Genomic DNA, 16,542 nt, shown 5'->3' on the forward strand with positions numbered 1-16,542 from the left:
AGAAATCCAGCTTGGTTCCCTCCTTCACCCAGTCTGTGATTGGACAATAAAGTTGGCCACTCTGATCTTTCCTCCTACCAAAATGTTCCTTGCCAACTCACTTGTACTGCAATAGATCCTGGTTGGCCTTTACTGCTTATCCTCCCTCTCCCAGTATCAGCTCTGCTTTAAAAGAGATAGGCTAATACCAAGTCTAAATCTGGTATTTATACAATTTTTTAAAATCACACATTTTATCATTTTAAATGGATACGTAACTGTAGTATTTTATTTTTTGGGGTTTTTTTTGTTTTTGTTTTTTTAAATATCGACCTGCATTTCAGCTTTAAAATACCCGGAACCATGTGCACAATGTTTTTGTTGGGGATTTGTGATCTGACTGTACAGAGCATTCACCCTACCGGTTTTGTACCAGCCTTATTGGCGGAATAAATCATACATCTGTGACTATACCCACATCCTTCCCTGACATTTAGTAGTAGTAAACAGCCTTCTTGTAAGCCAAGTCATATTTTCTGTTTTACTAACCTTTCAATCTCTCTATTGCTTAGGGAAACAGATCCTAGATCCAGAATGTCAATAAAATGTGATGTTTCACTCCAAAAAAAAAATGTGTAACCTCACATTCTGCTTGTCTTCAGATACTGTGTGAATTGAGCTGCCACCTCATGAGCCTACAGTTCTGTCTATACCTAGAAATGTGTTAATGAAGATCTGTCTACCCTCCGCCTTCTTCTCATCTGTAACACACTCCGAGCTGGAGCTACAGACACCATCCATTGATCTGTGTTCTGCGGGAGAGAAGAGACAAGATCTGCCCAGACTCCCTACCATGTAAGTAGAACTCTAAGAGCTGTCCACACTCTCAGTGCTGAACTCTTTCTGCACTGTATGGTGCCCCACACTTTTAATGTTGAACCCTCTCTACACTGCATGGTGCCCCACACTTGTAGTGCTGAACCCTCTCTACACTGCTTGGTGCCCCACACTTGTAGTGCTGAACCCTCTCTACATTGCTTGGTGCCCCACACTTGTAGTGCTGTACCCTCTCTACACTGCTTGGTGCCCCACACTTTTAGTGCTGAACCCTCTCTACACTGTTTGGTGCCCCACACTTTTAGTGCTGAACCCTCTCTACACTGCTTGGTGCCCCACACTTGTAGTGCTGTACCCTCTCTATACTGTATGGTGCCCCACACTTGTAGTATTGAACCCTCTCTGCACTGCTTGGTGCCCCACACTTCTAGTACTGAACCCTTTCTACACTGCATGGTGCCACACACTTCTAGTGCTGAACCCTATCTACACAGTATGGTGCCCCACACTTCTAGCGCTGTACCCTCTCTACACTGTATGGTGCCCCACACTTCTAGTGCTGAACTCTCTCTACACTGCATGCTGCTCCACACTTCTAGTACTGAACCCTATCTACGCAGTATGGTGCCCCACACTTCTAGTGCTGTAGCCTCTCTGCACTGTATGGTGCCCCACACTTCTAGTGCTTTACCCTCTCTAAATTGCATGGTGCCCCACACTTATAGTGCTGAACCCCTTCTACACTGCATGGTGCCCCACACTTCTAGTGCTGTACCCTCTCTATACTGTATGGTGCCCCACACTTCTATTGCTTTACCCTCTCTACAACGTATGGTGCCCCACACTTCTAGTGTTGAACCCTCTCTACACTACATGGTGTCCCACACTTATTGTGCTGTATCCTCTCTACACTGCATGGTGCCCCACACTTCTAGTGATGTACCCTCTCTACACTGTATGGTGCCCCATACTTCTAGTGTTGAACCCTCTCTATACTGCATGGTGTCCCACACGTATTGTGCTGAATCCTCTCTAAACTGCATGGTGCCACATGCTCTCAGTTCTGAACTCTGTACACTGCTCAGTGCTCCCCATTATTTGTGCTAAACATTCTGTACACTAAAAGTGCTCCTCGTTTTCAGTGCCTCACTCTTTCCATGCTGCACTGCTCCTAACGGTGCTAAAATCTCTTTAGACTGCACAGTGCTCCACACTTTTAGTGCTGAACCCTCCCTATATTGCACAGTGCTTCTCACTCTGTGCTGAACTCTCTCTCCATACTGCACAATGCTTCTCACAGCGCTGAACCCTCTTAATACTTTCAATGCTGAACTCTCTCCTTACTGCACAGTGCTCCTCATTTGAATGCTGACCTATTTCTCATACATACAGCGCTAATAATCCATCTTTCTTGCCACTATTCATGTACTCAGTGATTACACTCCTATTACTGTTCTCTTCTCACCTCTAAATACTGATTCACCAGTTACAGCATCTAGAATTCATATGTTCACTAGCAGTGTCCGGTAATTGTTTACCCTGTCTATACACTTATTTTCTGTTACATTTCTATTTATCCATACAGTTGGGAAAAATTATTTTTTGATCCCCTGTAGATTTTGTAAGTTTGGCCCCTTACAAAGAAATGAAGGGTCTATAATTTTTATTATAGGTGTATTTTAAATAAGAGACAGATTATCAACCAAACCCCCCCCCCCAAAAAAAAAAAAGAAAAAACACATGATATAAATGTTATAAATTGAGTTGCAGCTCAGTGAGTAAAATAAGTATTTGATCCCCAAGCAAAACATGGTTTCGTACTTTGTGGAGAAACCCTTGTTGGCAAGCACAGAGGTAAGACGTTTCTTGTAGTTAGTGACCATGTTTGCACACATCTTAGGAGGGATTTTGGCCCACTCTCCTTTACAGATCTTCTATAAATCCTTAAGGTTTCTTGGCTGTCGCTTGGCCTCTCGAAGTTTCAACTCCCTCCATAAATTCCCTTTAGGATCAAGGTCTGGAAACTGGCTAGGCCACTCCATGACCTTAATGTGCTTCTTCTTGAGTCACTCCTTTACGGTATGTTTTGGGTCATTGTCATGCTGAAAGAACCCGCCATGACCCACCTTCAGTGTTCTGGCTGAGGAAAGAAGGTTCTCATCCAAGATTTTACAATACATGGCCCCATCTATTGGCCCCTCAATGCGGCAAAGTCAGTCTGTACCTTTAGCAGAGAAACAGCCCCAAAGTATAATGTTTCCACCTCCATACTTGACTGTAGGGATAGTGTTCTTATGGTCATAGTCAGCGGTTTTACACAGTTGGAGGCTTATGGGGTATTTGGTAGATTTTAGATGAGAGCTCCAGGGAAATGGAGCAGCACAAGAGAAGTCTAGGCTCAAAAACAGAGACCAAAAAGGTATGAAATTTTAAGGTGGATTTTTTTTTATTGTGTTTACCTGAAGACTGGGGGGGGGGGGGTATAAGTGGGCAGTCAGAGTTTAGAGTGTTTTTCAGAAGGTATAATTGGATGTTTAAACTATGTAGGCCAATGGAAAGAAAATGGTAGGCCAGTGGAGAGATTGGACCAGAGGAGAAGGCAGCATCTCGGGCTTTGGCTTCCTTCAGAGATGAGTAGCAATCCAAATTCTACTATAGCTGAAAAGTAGAAAACAAATTAAAAACACACTGGGTGGATTTACTAAAGTCAAATAGACTGTGCATTTTGCAAATGTAGTTGCACTAGTTTTCCTTAGTAAATGTAAAAGCTTTAGTTTGTAAAGAATACCCAATCAGATGCAAGGAAAAAAAAAAAACAGCATTTTTGCTTGCACAAGATTGGATGATGGAATTCAGCAGAGTGTCATCAAATTCACCAAACTCTAGTGAAAATGAGTGCAACTGCTCTTGCAGAGTGCAAAGATTATTTGCCTTTAGTAAATCCACTCCATGGCATCATGACCTTGCAGAATTGGGTTTAATGCTGAACCCTAATGTACAAATTTCCAAATAATTACTCAGGGATGATCTGTATAGGAAATATTTTGCTCTGTTATACTAAATGTTCTTTCTAGTCACATGGGTATCTGTTAATTAAGATTTTCACACAACCCCCCCAACAGAGGCTGACATCACAGTTAGACTTAACAAGAGATATTTTCAGCGTGTGGATTACACCTACAGCAAAATGTGTTTGTAGGACGACAGAGAAAATGAAGCAAGTTACAGTCAATTTCACATGTTCTTTCATATGTAATACCAATAACATACATTTTAAGACTTGTGTAAAAGATTATTTACCCAGGTGTGTGTGTGTGTGTGTGTGTGTATAGTATATATATCAAAAAGTGATATCCACACTGTGAGAAATAATTCCTAGTAACAAAAAAAACATAAAACATAAATAAATAATGCATTAAAGTCCAGGCAATACATTTAAATCCTGGTATAATGTCCAATATAGTGACAGATACAAAGCAATAACACCAGTGGGGATACATCCGTTTTTCTTAGGAGTGCTTCAGTGATCTCCCACCACCAACCATTCCAAACTCACCAAATCGAGTTGATCCAACAAGGAACATTGCAGCATAGGGACTCCAAGGACTTCACCGTTAGAAAGCCTCTAACTATGAATAAAGCTCACCAAGAGCCAGAGAAACGTTCAAATAGTATAGTATTTAATGTTAAAAACATGCATACAGCAGATTTAGGACAGAGAATCAATAAACTCACATCTAAAAGCCGCTGTCGACCCGGAATCGAGCAGCGGTGTGACGTCAGCACCAAAATATCTGCCTGGATGCATTTCGTCCAATGGGACGTTATCAAGGGGGATATATATATATCTTGTTACACTGGCACCTGAAAGTGAGTGGGGTACATTAGGCAGAAAGTGAGTATGTTCTCTCTGAAGTTGATGAAAGCAAAAAAATAGGCAAGTATAAGGCTTTGAGCAACTTTGACAAGGGACAAATTGTAATGGCTAGATGACTGGGTAAAAGCAACTCCAAAACTGCAGCTCTTTTGGGATGTTGCTGATATGCAGTCCCTGTTCTTGGTTTCACAGCCTTTTCTGAGGCAGTGGAAGCCATTGGAAGGGGGGCGAGGCTGATTCCCGCTGCCTGTGTCTATAGAGGCAGACAAAGAGCCTTAGAAGCGAGCCCGCACCAGTGGGGCACTCGCCGGAGAGGAGGAGCCAGAAGCATCAGTGGAGGACCCGAGAAAAGGACGTACATATAAATCTGTTTGCTTTTTTTTTTTCTTTTAAAAAGCATTTACAATCACTTTTAAGGATCTTCTACTGACTGGTGCCAGATACCAAAGTACTGTATACATTCAGAGGTCTAGTGGAGTCCATGCCTCCACGGGTCGGGGCTGTTTTGCCAGCAAAAGGGGGGTATACTCAATATTAGGTGGGTGGTCATATATACACTGTATAAATATAATCAACTGGCTCACCCGTCAATGCATAATTGTAAGGTGTCTCTCTGCATGAAGACTGATCCTTCCAGGAAGGATACAAATATCACATGTGCTTTGCTTTCACAAGAGTAGTGCTGCCTCTTCACAACTTTTTCAAGGAGGGGCAGATAATCCCTACCTCATTACCCTTAGCCATGCATTTACCATATCTATGAGCAATTTATGGCTATTGCGTAGTACACAAATTGAAAAAATCAGATGAAAAATACCAATTTCGGAGCAATTGTGTGATAATCTAATCATTAATTTACAGCTTTTGAGAGCCAATCGTAACAATTCATTCAAAATTATCCGAAGGGACAAGCACAAAAACAGAACAAATAATTTTCAGTATTCGTCTGTAAAAAAAAATTGAGTGAACAAGAGAGCTCATGCTCAGAAACTAAAGAATACATTACAATACGACCTCAATGCACTTTTTAATTGGGCAAATAAGGTTTAATGTTGATAAATGTATACTTTTGCACTTGGGAGCTAAGAATAAACATGCATCGTACATAATAGGGGTAGTACAACTGGGGGAATCAATGGTGGAGAAGGAACTGGGTGTTCTGGTAGATCATAAACTTAATAATAACATGCAATTCCAAGCAGCAGTTTCTGAAGAAAGCAAAACCCTTTCTTGTATTAGGAGAGAAATGGACTCCAGAGAGAGTGATATAATTTTGCCCCTGTTTAAATCATTCGTAAGACCTCACCTGGAATATGCAGTTCAGTTTTGGGCACAAGTTCTCAAAAAGGATATCAGGGAACTGGGGAAGGTGCAGAGAAGGGCAACCAAACTGATAAGAGGCATGGAGGAGCTCAGCTATGAGGATAGATAGAGGAACTTAATTTATTCCCTCTTTAGAAGAGGAGATTAAGAGGGAATATGATCAACATGTATGAATACATAAGGGGTCCATATAGTGAACTGGGTGTTGAGCTATTCACTTTAAGGTCATCACAGAGGACAAGGGGGCACTCTTAACGTCTAGAGCATGGGTGTCAAACCTTTTGGCTTCTCTGGGCCACATTGAGTGTAGAGAAATTTTCCCGGGCCGCATATAAAATATATACTATAGTTAAGGTATATAAGTAATAAAAGGCTGCTGCGCCCTTCCCGCGCTGCCGCGCCCCCCAGCACTAATTTAACACAATTAGTGGATGATCCCCTCTGAGTCAGCCACTGCCTACCGTTAGTTGGAAACCTCTGTGGCCATGCCCCTGACCCGACTTCCTTCCTCCCCAGCAAAAAAAAAATAAAAATTGTCAGGGGGCAGTGGGCCGCATTGCCTGTGGTTCTGGGCTGCATGTGGCCCCCCAGGCCGCAGGTTGGACATGCCTGGTCTAGAGGAAAAGATATTTAATCTCCAAATAAGGAAAGGTTTCTTCACAGTAAGAGCTGTTAAAATGTGGAATAGACTCCCTCCAGAAGTGGTTTTGGCCAGCTCAGCAGATTGCTACTACTTGTACATAATATAACTGGGTACTAACATTTATAGGTAAAGTTTATCTAGGAAATATCCGATTGCCAGGGGATTAGGAAGGAATTTTTTTCCCCCTGCTGTAGCAAATTGGATCATGGTTTGCTGGAGTTTTTCGCCTTTCTCTGGGTATAGGATGTGGGTATAAGATTGTGTATATGGAATTACTCTTTCTTTCTTTTTTTTTTCATTGGTTGAACTGGTTGAAATTTGTCTTTTTTCATCCTGACTAACTTTGTGACTATGACTTTTCTGAATGGAGCATCTGAGTGAAAATGGCAGGCATAGTCGGGCACTCTTGATGAGAGCCTATGACAGCCCATTAGTTCTATTAACCCCCGCCAACCTGTAAGGTTTCGGCAGCGATGGGGGGGGGGGGTTGGGTCCTAATGGACAGAGAAAGACTTCACCTAGCATGAAGTATCAGCACAAGAGACACATCCTACTGACTGTACACTTTTTGAATAAGATGTATTTTGTGTAAGGTGTTGGTTTCCTTTTCCACACTTTTTTTGTCATGTTCCTTGGGTAACCCCAACCCCATTTCTACACTTTCCATGGGGAAATTTTATGTAGAAAAGCCCAGTGCCTATCACCATTGATTTGTTGATTTTAGTAGGATTTCTTAAAAAGGTAAATAATTTAAATAAATAACAGAAAATCAGCTACAAATAGGAAAGCAGTAGGTAAGTGGATCTTTATTACTTATATCTCTATCCAGGACCTCTCGAGATGCTATAGACCAGCCATTGTCAACCATGGTTCTGTGGTTGCTGGGCCTTCCTTGAGTTGTGGCTGATTGATCTACTATTTGATAATGCCTGCTCAGTTCCAGGACCCACACCACTAAGCAGAACCAGTTGCATGACACCAATGATCTTTTTAGCTGTCTACAACAATGATATTCTGACTACCACTGTAAGGGGGGCATTCTTCCCACTGGCCAGCAATGTAAGGGGGAATTATTCCCCTGATTCCCAAAGATTTGGTTTTGGCATGGGTTCCCTGAGACCTGAAATTATTTCAAAGGTTTTTCTGAGGTAAAAAGGTTGTGAGAGGCTGATATTTATTGTTACATGTGTGGTAAATTGTACATAAAAATGCAAGTTCAAGGTCGGCAGAAAGTCAGTATACGTGATAAGGTTCTAAAATCATGCTAAGCTGGGTTGGGCTAGAATTAAGGAGACACACTCACTCAAACCTAATCAGGCTAGTAAATACACAGGCCAGATTTAAATAGGTGAAACTGGCTTATCAAATGTTTCAGACCGGCTATCTGATGTAGACATGTACTTGCACAATAGCACACATGAATGAAATTGTCCCAGTACAGACCTTACACTTTATGACAAAGACTGAAGGTGGATTGTGTTTTGATGAGATTGTTGCAAGTGTGATGTTCTGAAATGGTTCTAGAACAGAACACAGCAAACAACTACTTTTAATATCAGTTGCATTTAACACAAAGAAACAAATTATTAAATTGGTTCTGATTAACTGCCTGCTGATTCACAATTGTGTTACTGCATTCTTGCTATCAGGAGAGTGATCTAATTTCTAAAGCACATTACCCAAAATGTATCTTTGTTTGCCACAATCTTGATTACCCATTCTATCCTATACCCTTCATTTAAAAACACTGCACCACTGGTGTATTTTATAAGTAAAGTGAAATGCAGGGATGAACTGAGCAAACATTTGGGGGTATAGGGTAGGTTGTTGGCACATCCTCAATGTTCCCATTCTCGTTGGGCGCCAAGTTTGGGTCACATAGGAGGCCTACTATGGCATGGGTTCCTCTGGGCTACGCTAGACACCTTAAACAGGGTCACTTGCCTTGAACATGGGGTACCTTTACTAGTGCCGTTCTCACTAATGCCCCAGGACAGGGTGGAGGTCACTTTTGAGAATAACTTAACCATAAGGCAGACCTCACTCAAAGATGGCCATACATCATCTACACTTGAACAGATGATTGAACTCTAGTTAACTCTCTTGATGTTACGGAATGGGGGCCTGCTGGGCACCTCATGCGGACTTCTTCATATGTGCTCTGCATTAACTCCTTCTCTTCCATACCTGTGCACAAGCTGAAGACCTCTGCAGTGCAGAGCTACTCATGTTGCTATAGGAGACGAGCCACTCATTGAGAGAGTGCTGACAACAATTCCCTTACTGCAAGAGGCTATCCCAGTTGTCACAGGCACACACTTCATGACAGGCTGCTTGGTAAATCTCCATTACCCTTGGTAACCTCATACCGTAATGTGTTTTACTGACCCACGCTGTAGACTATGTGTGCTGGTTACTTACCTACACACCTTTAGTAACTTCAGACCAGGCAAAGTTAAAGTTTCAAACTTGCACAAGAAAGAGTTCATCTATGAAAGAGCCCATGTTGGCGGTATCCAGTGCTGGAATCTTCAGGGTGCACAACAGGTCCCAGCATTCCCTAAATGGTAGATATGACAGCAAGCAGGCTTGCTGTCCGAGGTGGAACTGTTCCCCCTTCTCTTTTTCTGTAAGCAGCTGGAGATTACATGTTACGGCCTGTGTGTGTCTTCTTTCCCATGCAGCAGACTCTGTCTGTGCAGGGCCCTCCAACCTTTTATTATCATTCAGCACAGGGAGAGAGACAAAACTCATCAGAACGTGTGTGAAACCAGATTCAAAGTTTCCTTCCTAGCTGGGGCAGCAGCTATCTCACTAACCAGAATTTCAGCCTGCTTACAGGGGTATATTTAAAAAGCAGAGAATGTGTCTTGCACAAACATTTAAAATGCATTGACCTAGATGGTCCACCTCCGAAGAATGTTTGGAAAAGTCTAATTTTCTGCTTTGTAGGTAAGATATATTAGTGCTCTTATGGGTGTATAATTAATATATAAGTACCTACATCCTGAAATAGTAAATTCTAAACCATAAGGCAAAAGAGAGAGGCAAAAGAATTTAAGTCATTGTAATGGATTACTTTTAAATCTTGTGTTTTTATGTATTTGTTGTACTCTTTCTATATATGTGTAACAGAACCGCCCGACCCACACTGTGTTTGTTTGTGGGCTTCTGGCAGTATACTGCTTCCTACAGTCTTGAACATATATACCAGATTTTCCCAGCCGCCTTACATACAAAGCTAGTCGACAACTTAGCTTGTACTGGAATCACTCTTTATTGAACAGTCACACATAATTTATATACAGCATGGACCTCCCCCTCCAGATCAGATTACCACACACAGGTCAGGGATTGCCTGATTACATTATCATATGCAGATAAACTGTATATAGAAATAGAAAGAACAACCAACACAACCAGTATACTATTTCCACTCAGCAACTAACAGAGGACAATGATTCAATCAACCTGAGCCAATTAACTAGCAGACTTTCCGTCCTTGAGCTCCTGCAATACAATACACATTATCTCAATACACAAACAATAGACAAAGCTTGTCTCTGACATTGAAGGACATGGAACAGAAGCCAATGTGATTATCTCTTTCAATGAACATGTTCAGAATCAAACAGGCATAGTCCATACATATTTCTTGAGATTCATGGCTGACAAATATTACGGTCCCACTTGAAGCAATCCAGACCATTAAGTATCTGTCTTTCACTCCCAGTGACGGTGAGTACCGTCACAATATGTAATAAAGATTTTTGATTGTATGTGCTTGTAATGCTTTTGACGGTAACAGGAAAAACCTTTTTCCCCATCCCTATTGCCCTATGGTCTAGAATTTTCTGCTTTGTAAATAGACTCCCTTAGTGACTGTTGTTGAAGCAAGATATGTGAATGTGCCTGGATCATTTCGCTACTGTCTACCTCCATGGTTCACTCTCCCACTTGTTGTTTGTATGTAACGCCCCCCCACAGGTGGTTGACAAGCCAGTTCCCAAACTGGGAAGTAAGGAGCATCTTTGCTGGGGACCTAGGAGACCTCAAACAAAAGGGCTGGCTACTTATTATCAGGGAACCCTCCAGTTGGCTAGATACACATAGCTACCAGGGTCCCATCCCTGTGGTTGCCAACCTTGTCCCTCCAAGATCAACCCCTCAGCTTCAAGGTCTCTGGGATACTGGGTACATGGTACAGACCAACACGCTGGCTGACCAGCTTACTAGGGCACCACCGTCTCTCATTAGGCAAGCTATTCGCAAGGTTCCCCAGGTATAGGACACTAACCTTAAATGGCAAGGGAGAGAAGGTGAACCAGCATGAAACTGCCCTCTCTCCAACAGTCTTTAACAAATAGTCCCCTAACAACCCTGGTTTTGCCCACTCCAGGGTAGGGAAAGTTCCAGCATTCCCAAGAGGCGAACCATGATCTAAACAGAAACACCTGTCCCCCCTCACTGCTTTCTACCTCTTCCACCAACAATCACCAATTATTCCCTATTCTCCTATTTATATGGTGCTTACCTAAACAGGGAGGCCCTTAGTGGTCAGACTAAAGATGACCCCGGAACCGAAATTAGGGGAGCTACAGCAGGGTCTAACATTTCAGTTTGGCTCCTAGTCATTGGTTAATACAGCTAACTTTTTGCATACGGAATGGGATTTAAATGAACACAAAAGATATAAAGCATGCTTTGTTGATCTCATCACCTCCCAGAGAATGTGTGAAGTGTGTTCTGGTAGGCAAATTGTTGGTGTGAAGTTCATCCTTGTCTAGATTAACCAGCTTTTATCTCAGAACAAAGCAGTAATTCTGATTCCTCCTCCAGAATCTTTTTTTAACAGCAGCAAATAAACGGTGTCAAAAGCCAGGTACACACTACAGTTTTTTTTCCTGCAACCCAGCAGAGACGCTTTACTAATGATCCGACATTAGTGGAGAATGCTGGTATTTTTTCTCAGGGATTCTCACAGTATTTCTTTTATTGGTCTATGCAGAACCAACAACAATGTCTGCAAATACAACAGATTTGCTTTAAAGCAGCATGTAAACACTTTTTGTTAACTGGAAAGTATTTTCAATTTTCCACACGCATGTTTGCCCAAAGACAAAAAACAGGCAGATTGTTTTTCAATGTTAACATGTAAAAATATATGTCCCCACCCTCTACTGACTTTAAATGCAGCTCTGTATTTATTAATACACCCTTACGCATATTGTTTTTAACACTGCAGATACCAGAATTTAACCTGGCATCAGCCTTTTGAAATCCACAGTTGTTTTCAGTGATGACCAGTTTCATTCTGATAGGAGGACAATGCAGAGTGACAAAGAACTGAGTTCATTAGTGTGCTGCTTCTCCTTCACTGTACAGTCACAGGCTGAGCATGCGTAAGCTCATCCCTGGTGGTGAGGGGACCTTTAAATGTTACCTAACTGTAGCAGAGATAAATCAGGTCTCCTGCCCTGCCAGACAGGTATATGTTCTGTGACAGAGTTGTGTACATCTCAGACTTGACATAAATACAAATCCTTTTGGCAGGTAAAACAGCTCTCTTAAAATGTATTTTATATGTGTATGTAGGTGTTGGATCTTGGCTTTGGGCTTGTAGAAGGAGCTTCCACAATTTTCTCTTTCTTTTACATTGCTCTACCTAGCTATTTTTATGATCTCATAGCTGGTCTTGGGTAGAGGGCTTCAGTAAGGAAATGGGACATAAAAGTGTGTATTTATGCAATGATAAAAGCAGAAACTCTGTGGGTAGATGCAGGGCAGGAAAAAAGGGGGGGGGGTGGGGCAGGAGGAGTGGCTGCCTGTGGTTTCATGTGGGTGGGGGGGTGTATTGGGAGGGGCAATTTGAGGGCAGCAGGGGTTAAGAATTGCTCAGATTGGTGATTTAGGGGGATTTGTGCTGGAAGGGGTGATTTGGGGTGTTTGTGCTAGATCAGGTGATATGATGAAGGAGGGAGGAGACTTTTGCTAGGAGGGGAAATTTAGGGACAGCAGGGGGTTAGAATTTTTAGGAGTGGTTGTTTAAGGGAATTTGTGTTGAGAGGGGGATGAGGATTTGTGCAAGGAGAGGAGATTTGAGGGGGGGGGGTTGCTGGGGGGGTTGCTAGATGAGGTGATATGTTGCAGAGGGGAGGAGAATTGTGCTAGGAGGGGAAATTTTTGTTGGGGGGTAATTTGTACTCGGAGGGGAAATTTGAGGGGTAGAGGATTTGTGCTAGGAGGGGTGACTTTTTTTGGGGAGAGGTATTTGCATTGGGGACATTTGGGGGATAGGGGGCAAAGATTTGTGCTGGGAGAGGGGATTTCAGCAGGGGGGGGCAGATTTGTACTGGGAGAAGGGGAAATTTAAGCTTAGGGTGTAAGCATGCAGGTTAGTGCTCAATTTTAGGGGGGGGGATTTTTGCTGACACATAATGCTCATACATCTTGAGGGGGTGCAGTTTGGAGTGTTTGCCCTTGGCATTAGATGAGCTTGTCCTCAGCACTGGGTAGGTGACCAGGCCAGGACCATACTGCCAGCACCTGCTGCTGATGCAGTGTCATGAAACGGTCTATAGAAGTTTGTGACTGTGATGCACAGAGTGTCAAGGTCCTACTTTGCTTTCCTGTTGGCAGCCATCTTGGACATGTGCAGACTGCTGTCTTTTATAAACTCTGTTTGCATCATCACTTGCCTGCTGCCTGGACATCGCTCAGTGATGATGTTGCACACCTGACTATTTATATCACCTGTTGACTTGCAGTCCTTTGCCCTTGTGTTTGTGCTCCAAGGTGCATCATTGCTAGCAGTCTTCTGTTCTCCGTGTTCCTCCGTGCATGACCTGGCTTGGGTGATGACTTTCCTGGCACTCGATTCCACATCGGCAGACAACCCGGCATCAGCAGACTATCCACCTCTGGACTCGACCCCGGCTTGGATGACTACCCGCTTCTAGACTTGACCCCGGCTTGGATGACTACCCGCTTCTAGACTTGACCCCGGCTTGGATGACTACCCGCTTCTAGACTCAATCCCGGTTTGGATGACTACCTGCTCTGGACTTGGACCCCGGCTGTTCCTGATTTCGCTCCTCACTCTTGTTGTGCGTTTATTGTTGTTGCTCTAATAAACTGCTTTATTTTACTTGCATCTTCATATGGTCTGGTTTCCTGGCACCCTGACACAGAAGATGTGCTTTACAGCAGAGGCGTCACAAGCGGGGTGCGGGGGGGGGGGGACCGCACCAGGGTGTCCACCGGAGGGAGGGTGACACCGCTCTGCAGGGGGGGCCCCCCGCCGCCGTGAGACTGCGTGCCGTGCACTGGTCATTTTGGTGCACGGCACGCTCACAGGCACACAGTTCCCGCCCCACCCATCCTCTCCACCCGCACTCATAGGCAGTGGCACACTGGCTCCGTCTATTCTTTCTGCAGGAAGATGTCGGGAGTAGAGTGAAAGGGGAGGAGCCCTCCGTCCACCGCGCAAGGAGCCTCGGAGGGAGGGAGAATCGAGTGATCTGCATTCTGCAAGTGAGTGACTCTGATCCCATCCCTCTATCACCAATGCTACTGATCCCCCCCACACCACCCCACTGCTACCCCTGATCCCCCCCTTCGCTGCCACTGACCCCCCCCACTGCTGCCACTGATCCCCCCCACACCACCCCACTGCTGCCCCTGATCCCCCCCACCGCTGCCACTGACCCCCCCCACACCACCCACACTGCTGCCACTGACCCCCCCACTGCTGCCACTGATCCCCCCCACACCACCCCCACTGCTGCCACTGACCCCCCCCCCACACCACCCCCACCGCTACCACTGACCCCCACCCACACTGCTGCCACTGATCCCCCCCACACCACCCCACTGCTGCCCCTGATCCCCCCCACCGCTGCCACTGACCCCCCCCCCACACCACCCACACCACCCCCACTGCTGCCACTGATCCCCCCCCACACCACCCCCACTGCTGCCACTGACCCCCCACCCCCCACTGCTGCCCCTGACCCCCCCCACACCACCCCCACTGCTGGTGGCACACTGGACTCTCTGCATTGAAATGGGGGCACGCTGGTCATTCTGCAGTGAAAGGGGGTACGCTGGTCATTCTGCATTGAATGGGGGTACGCTGGTCACTCTGCATTGAATGGGGGTACGCTGGTCATTCTGCATTGAATGGGGGTACGCTGGTCACTCTGCATTGAATGGGGGTACGCTGGTCATTCTGCATTGAATGGGGGTACGCTGGTCATTCTGCATTGAAGGGGACACACTATACCTTGATTACTGAAGGCCCCTTTCACACTTTTATGACCTCAAAGTCACGTAATTTTTTACAGCGTTTTTTGCCGCAAAGCAATGCCTATTACATTTTTCTGTTTGCGCCCCCCCAAAATTTTAGAGCACCAGCCACCATTGTGTATACTGTCTGCTGCCTGGACTTCTCTCACTTGCTCCTCCTCCCGGGCCACCCTGAGCCTCCCCTCCCTGCCCTTTGCGCTCCCTCACGTTCACGCTGCCGGGCGGAGCCAGTCACGGTGACGGCAACGCTAGGGTGAGGTGAGTAGTGAGGTGCGAGTGATGAATATATTGCAATTAAACATGCAGACAGATATGTGCTTCATAGTCTGTTAGTATGTTTTATTTAGCAGATGCATCATGCAGCAGTGCTTGTCTCACTCTCAGCAGTAAGTTTATTCACCCTTAGGGTTAGTGTGAATTTGCTATTCCTCCTCCTCTGTGTGCAAGGGCCACTCCCCAGACAGATTCGGGCCTGCAAGGACCCCCTGCGTTTTGAGTACAGTACAGATGTCCTTCTAGTGGGGCTCCCCTGTTTCATCTTTCATGCACTGGGGAGAGAAATATAAAAAATCGCATCCAGACCGCCTCTCTGCGTTATTCCCAGCTCCTCTTTTGGGTATGTTTCTTTATGTCTGGATGCAATTTTTTATATTTCTCTCCCCAGTGCATGAAAGATGAAACAGGGGAGCCCACTAGAAGGACATCTGTACTGTACTCAAAACGCAGGGGGTCCTTGCAGGCCCAAATCTGTCTGGGGAGTGGCCCTTGCACACAGAGGAGGAGGAATAACAAATTCACACTAACACTAAGGCCCCTTTCACACTGTCCGTCTATCTCAGTGGGGGATCGATCCGCTGATCCCCTGCTGAGCAGGAGAATGACGGCTGTTCTCCGCACTGTGTGCGGAGACCCAGCTGTCAGATCCCCATGCATCTCTATGGGGGAAATCGGATGGGGACGGACCGCTGGAGGGATGGAAATAGGGTTTCCATCCGTCCAGATTTGACGCATCGGATCGGGTGTCAGCGGACATGTCTCCGCTGACATCCGATCCCCCATAGGAATGCATGGGGGGGACCGTTCAGATCCACAAATAAAATGGACAGGCGGATCTGAACGGCAGTGCTGGGACAAGGTCATATGGTGCCCAGGGCGAAGATGGCAAACTGCGCCCCCCTCCCCCCACCCCCCCGCAGTTCAGCGTTCTTACAGAGTGCCGAAATATGCCCGGTATAGAAGTGGTTAACTGTCCCAGGAACCTCTTATGGCAAATGGACCCACCGTCCAGGAAACAAATACACAGATGGTCCCCAAAATACAAAAGTCTCGCTAGTAGTAGTCTAAAAATCTTTAAAAAATGTATTTAAGGTATACAATATTGCACTTATAGCTAGAAGAACATGTCATTTCATTAGGATCAAAACAAGCCAGCTGGCTAATCGCAGCTACCTGTCCTTCCGGGATTCGAGAAGCGCCGTGACGTCAGCTGACGGAGTGATGTGCTGATGTCACCATGGTACCGGTCACATTGGTACTTTGTGTTTATCACTGGTGTTTGACTCAATTTGTATTATGC

General features: G+C 44.9%; 1 protein-coding gene across 1 annotated transcript in view; it reads left to right on the forward strand.

The window, feature by feature from the left end:
* Positions 1-534: 534 nt before the first annotated feature.
* LOC309551739 (vesicle-associated membrane protein 3-like) overlaps positions 535-16,542 on the forward strand; it is a 72,970-nt gene continuing 56,962 nt past the window's right edge. The window contains exon 1 of the mRNA XM_082252428.1: positions 535-834. Within this exon, the coding sequence (XP_082108554.1) occupies positions 707-834 (128 nt within the window). The 5' untranslated portion in view covers positions 535-706. The remainder of the gene's footprint in view (positions 835-16,542) is intronic.

Source organism: Pelophylax lessonae (assembly GCF_965119305.1).
Source record: "Pelophylax lessonae genome assembly, chromosome: 3".
NCBI lineage: Eukaryota > Metazoa > Chordata > Amphibia > Anura > Ranidae > Pelophylax > Pelophylax lessonae.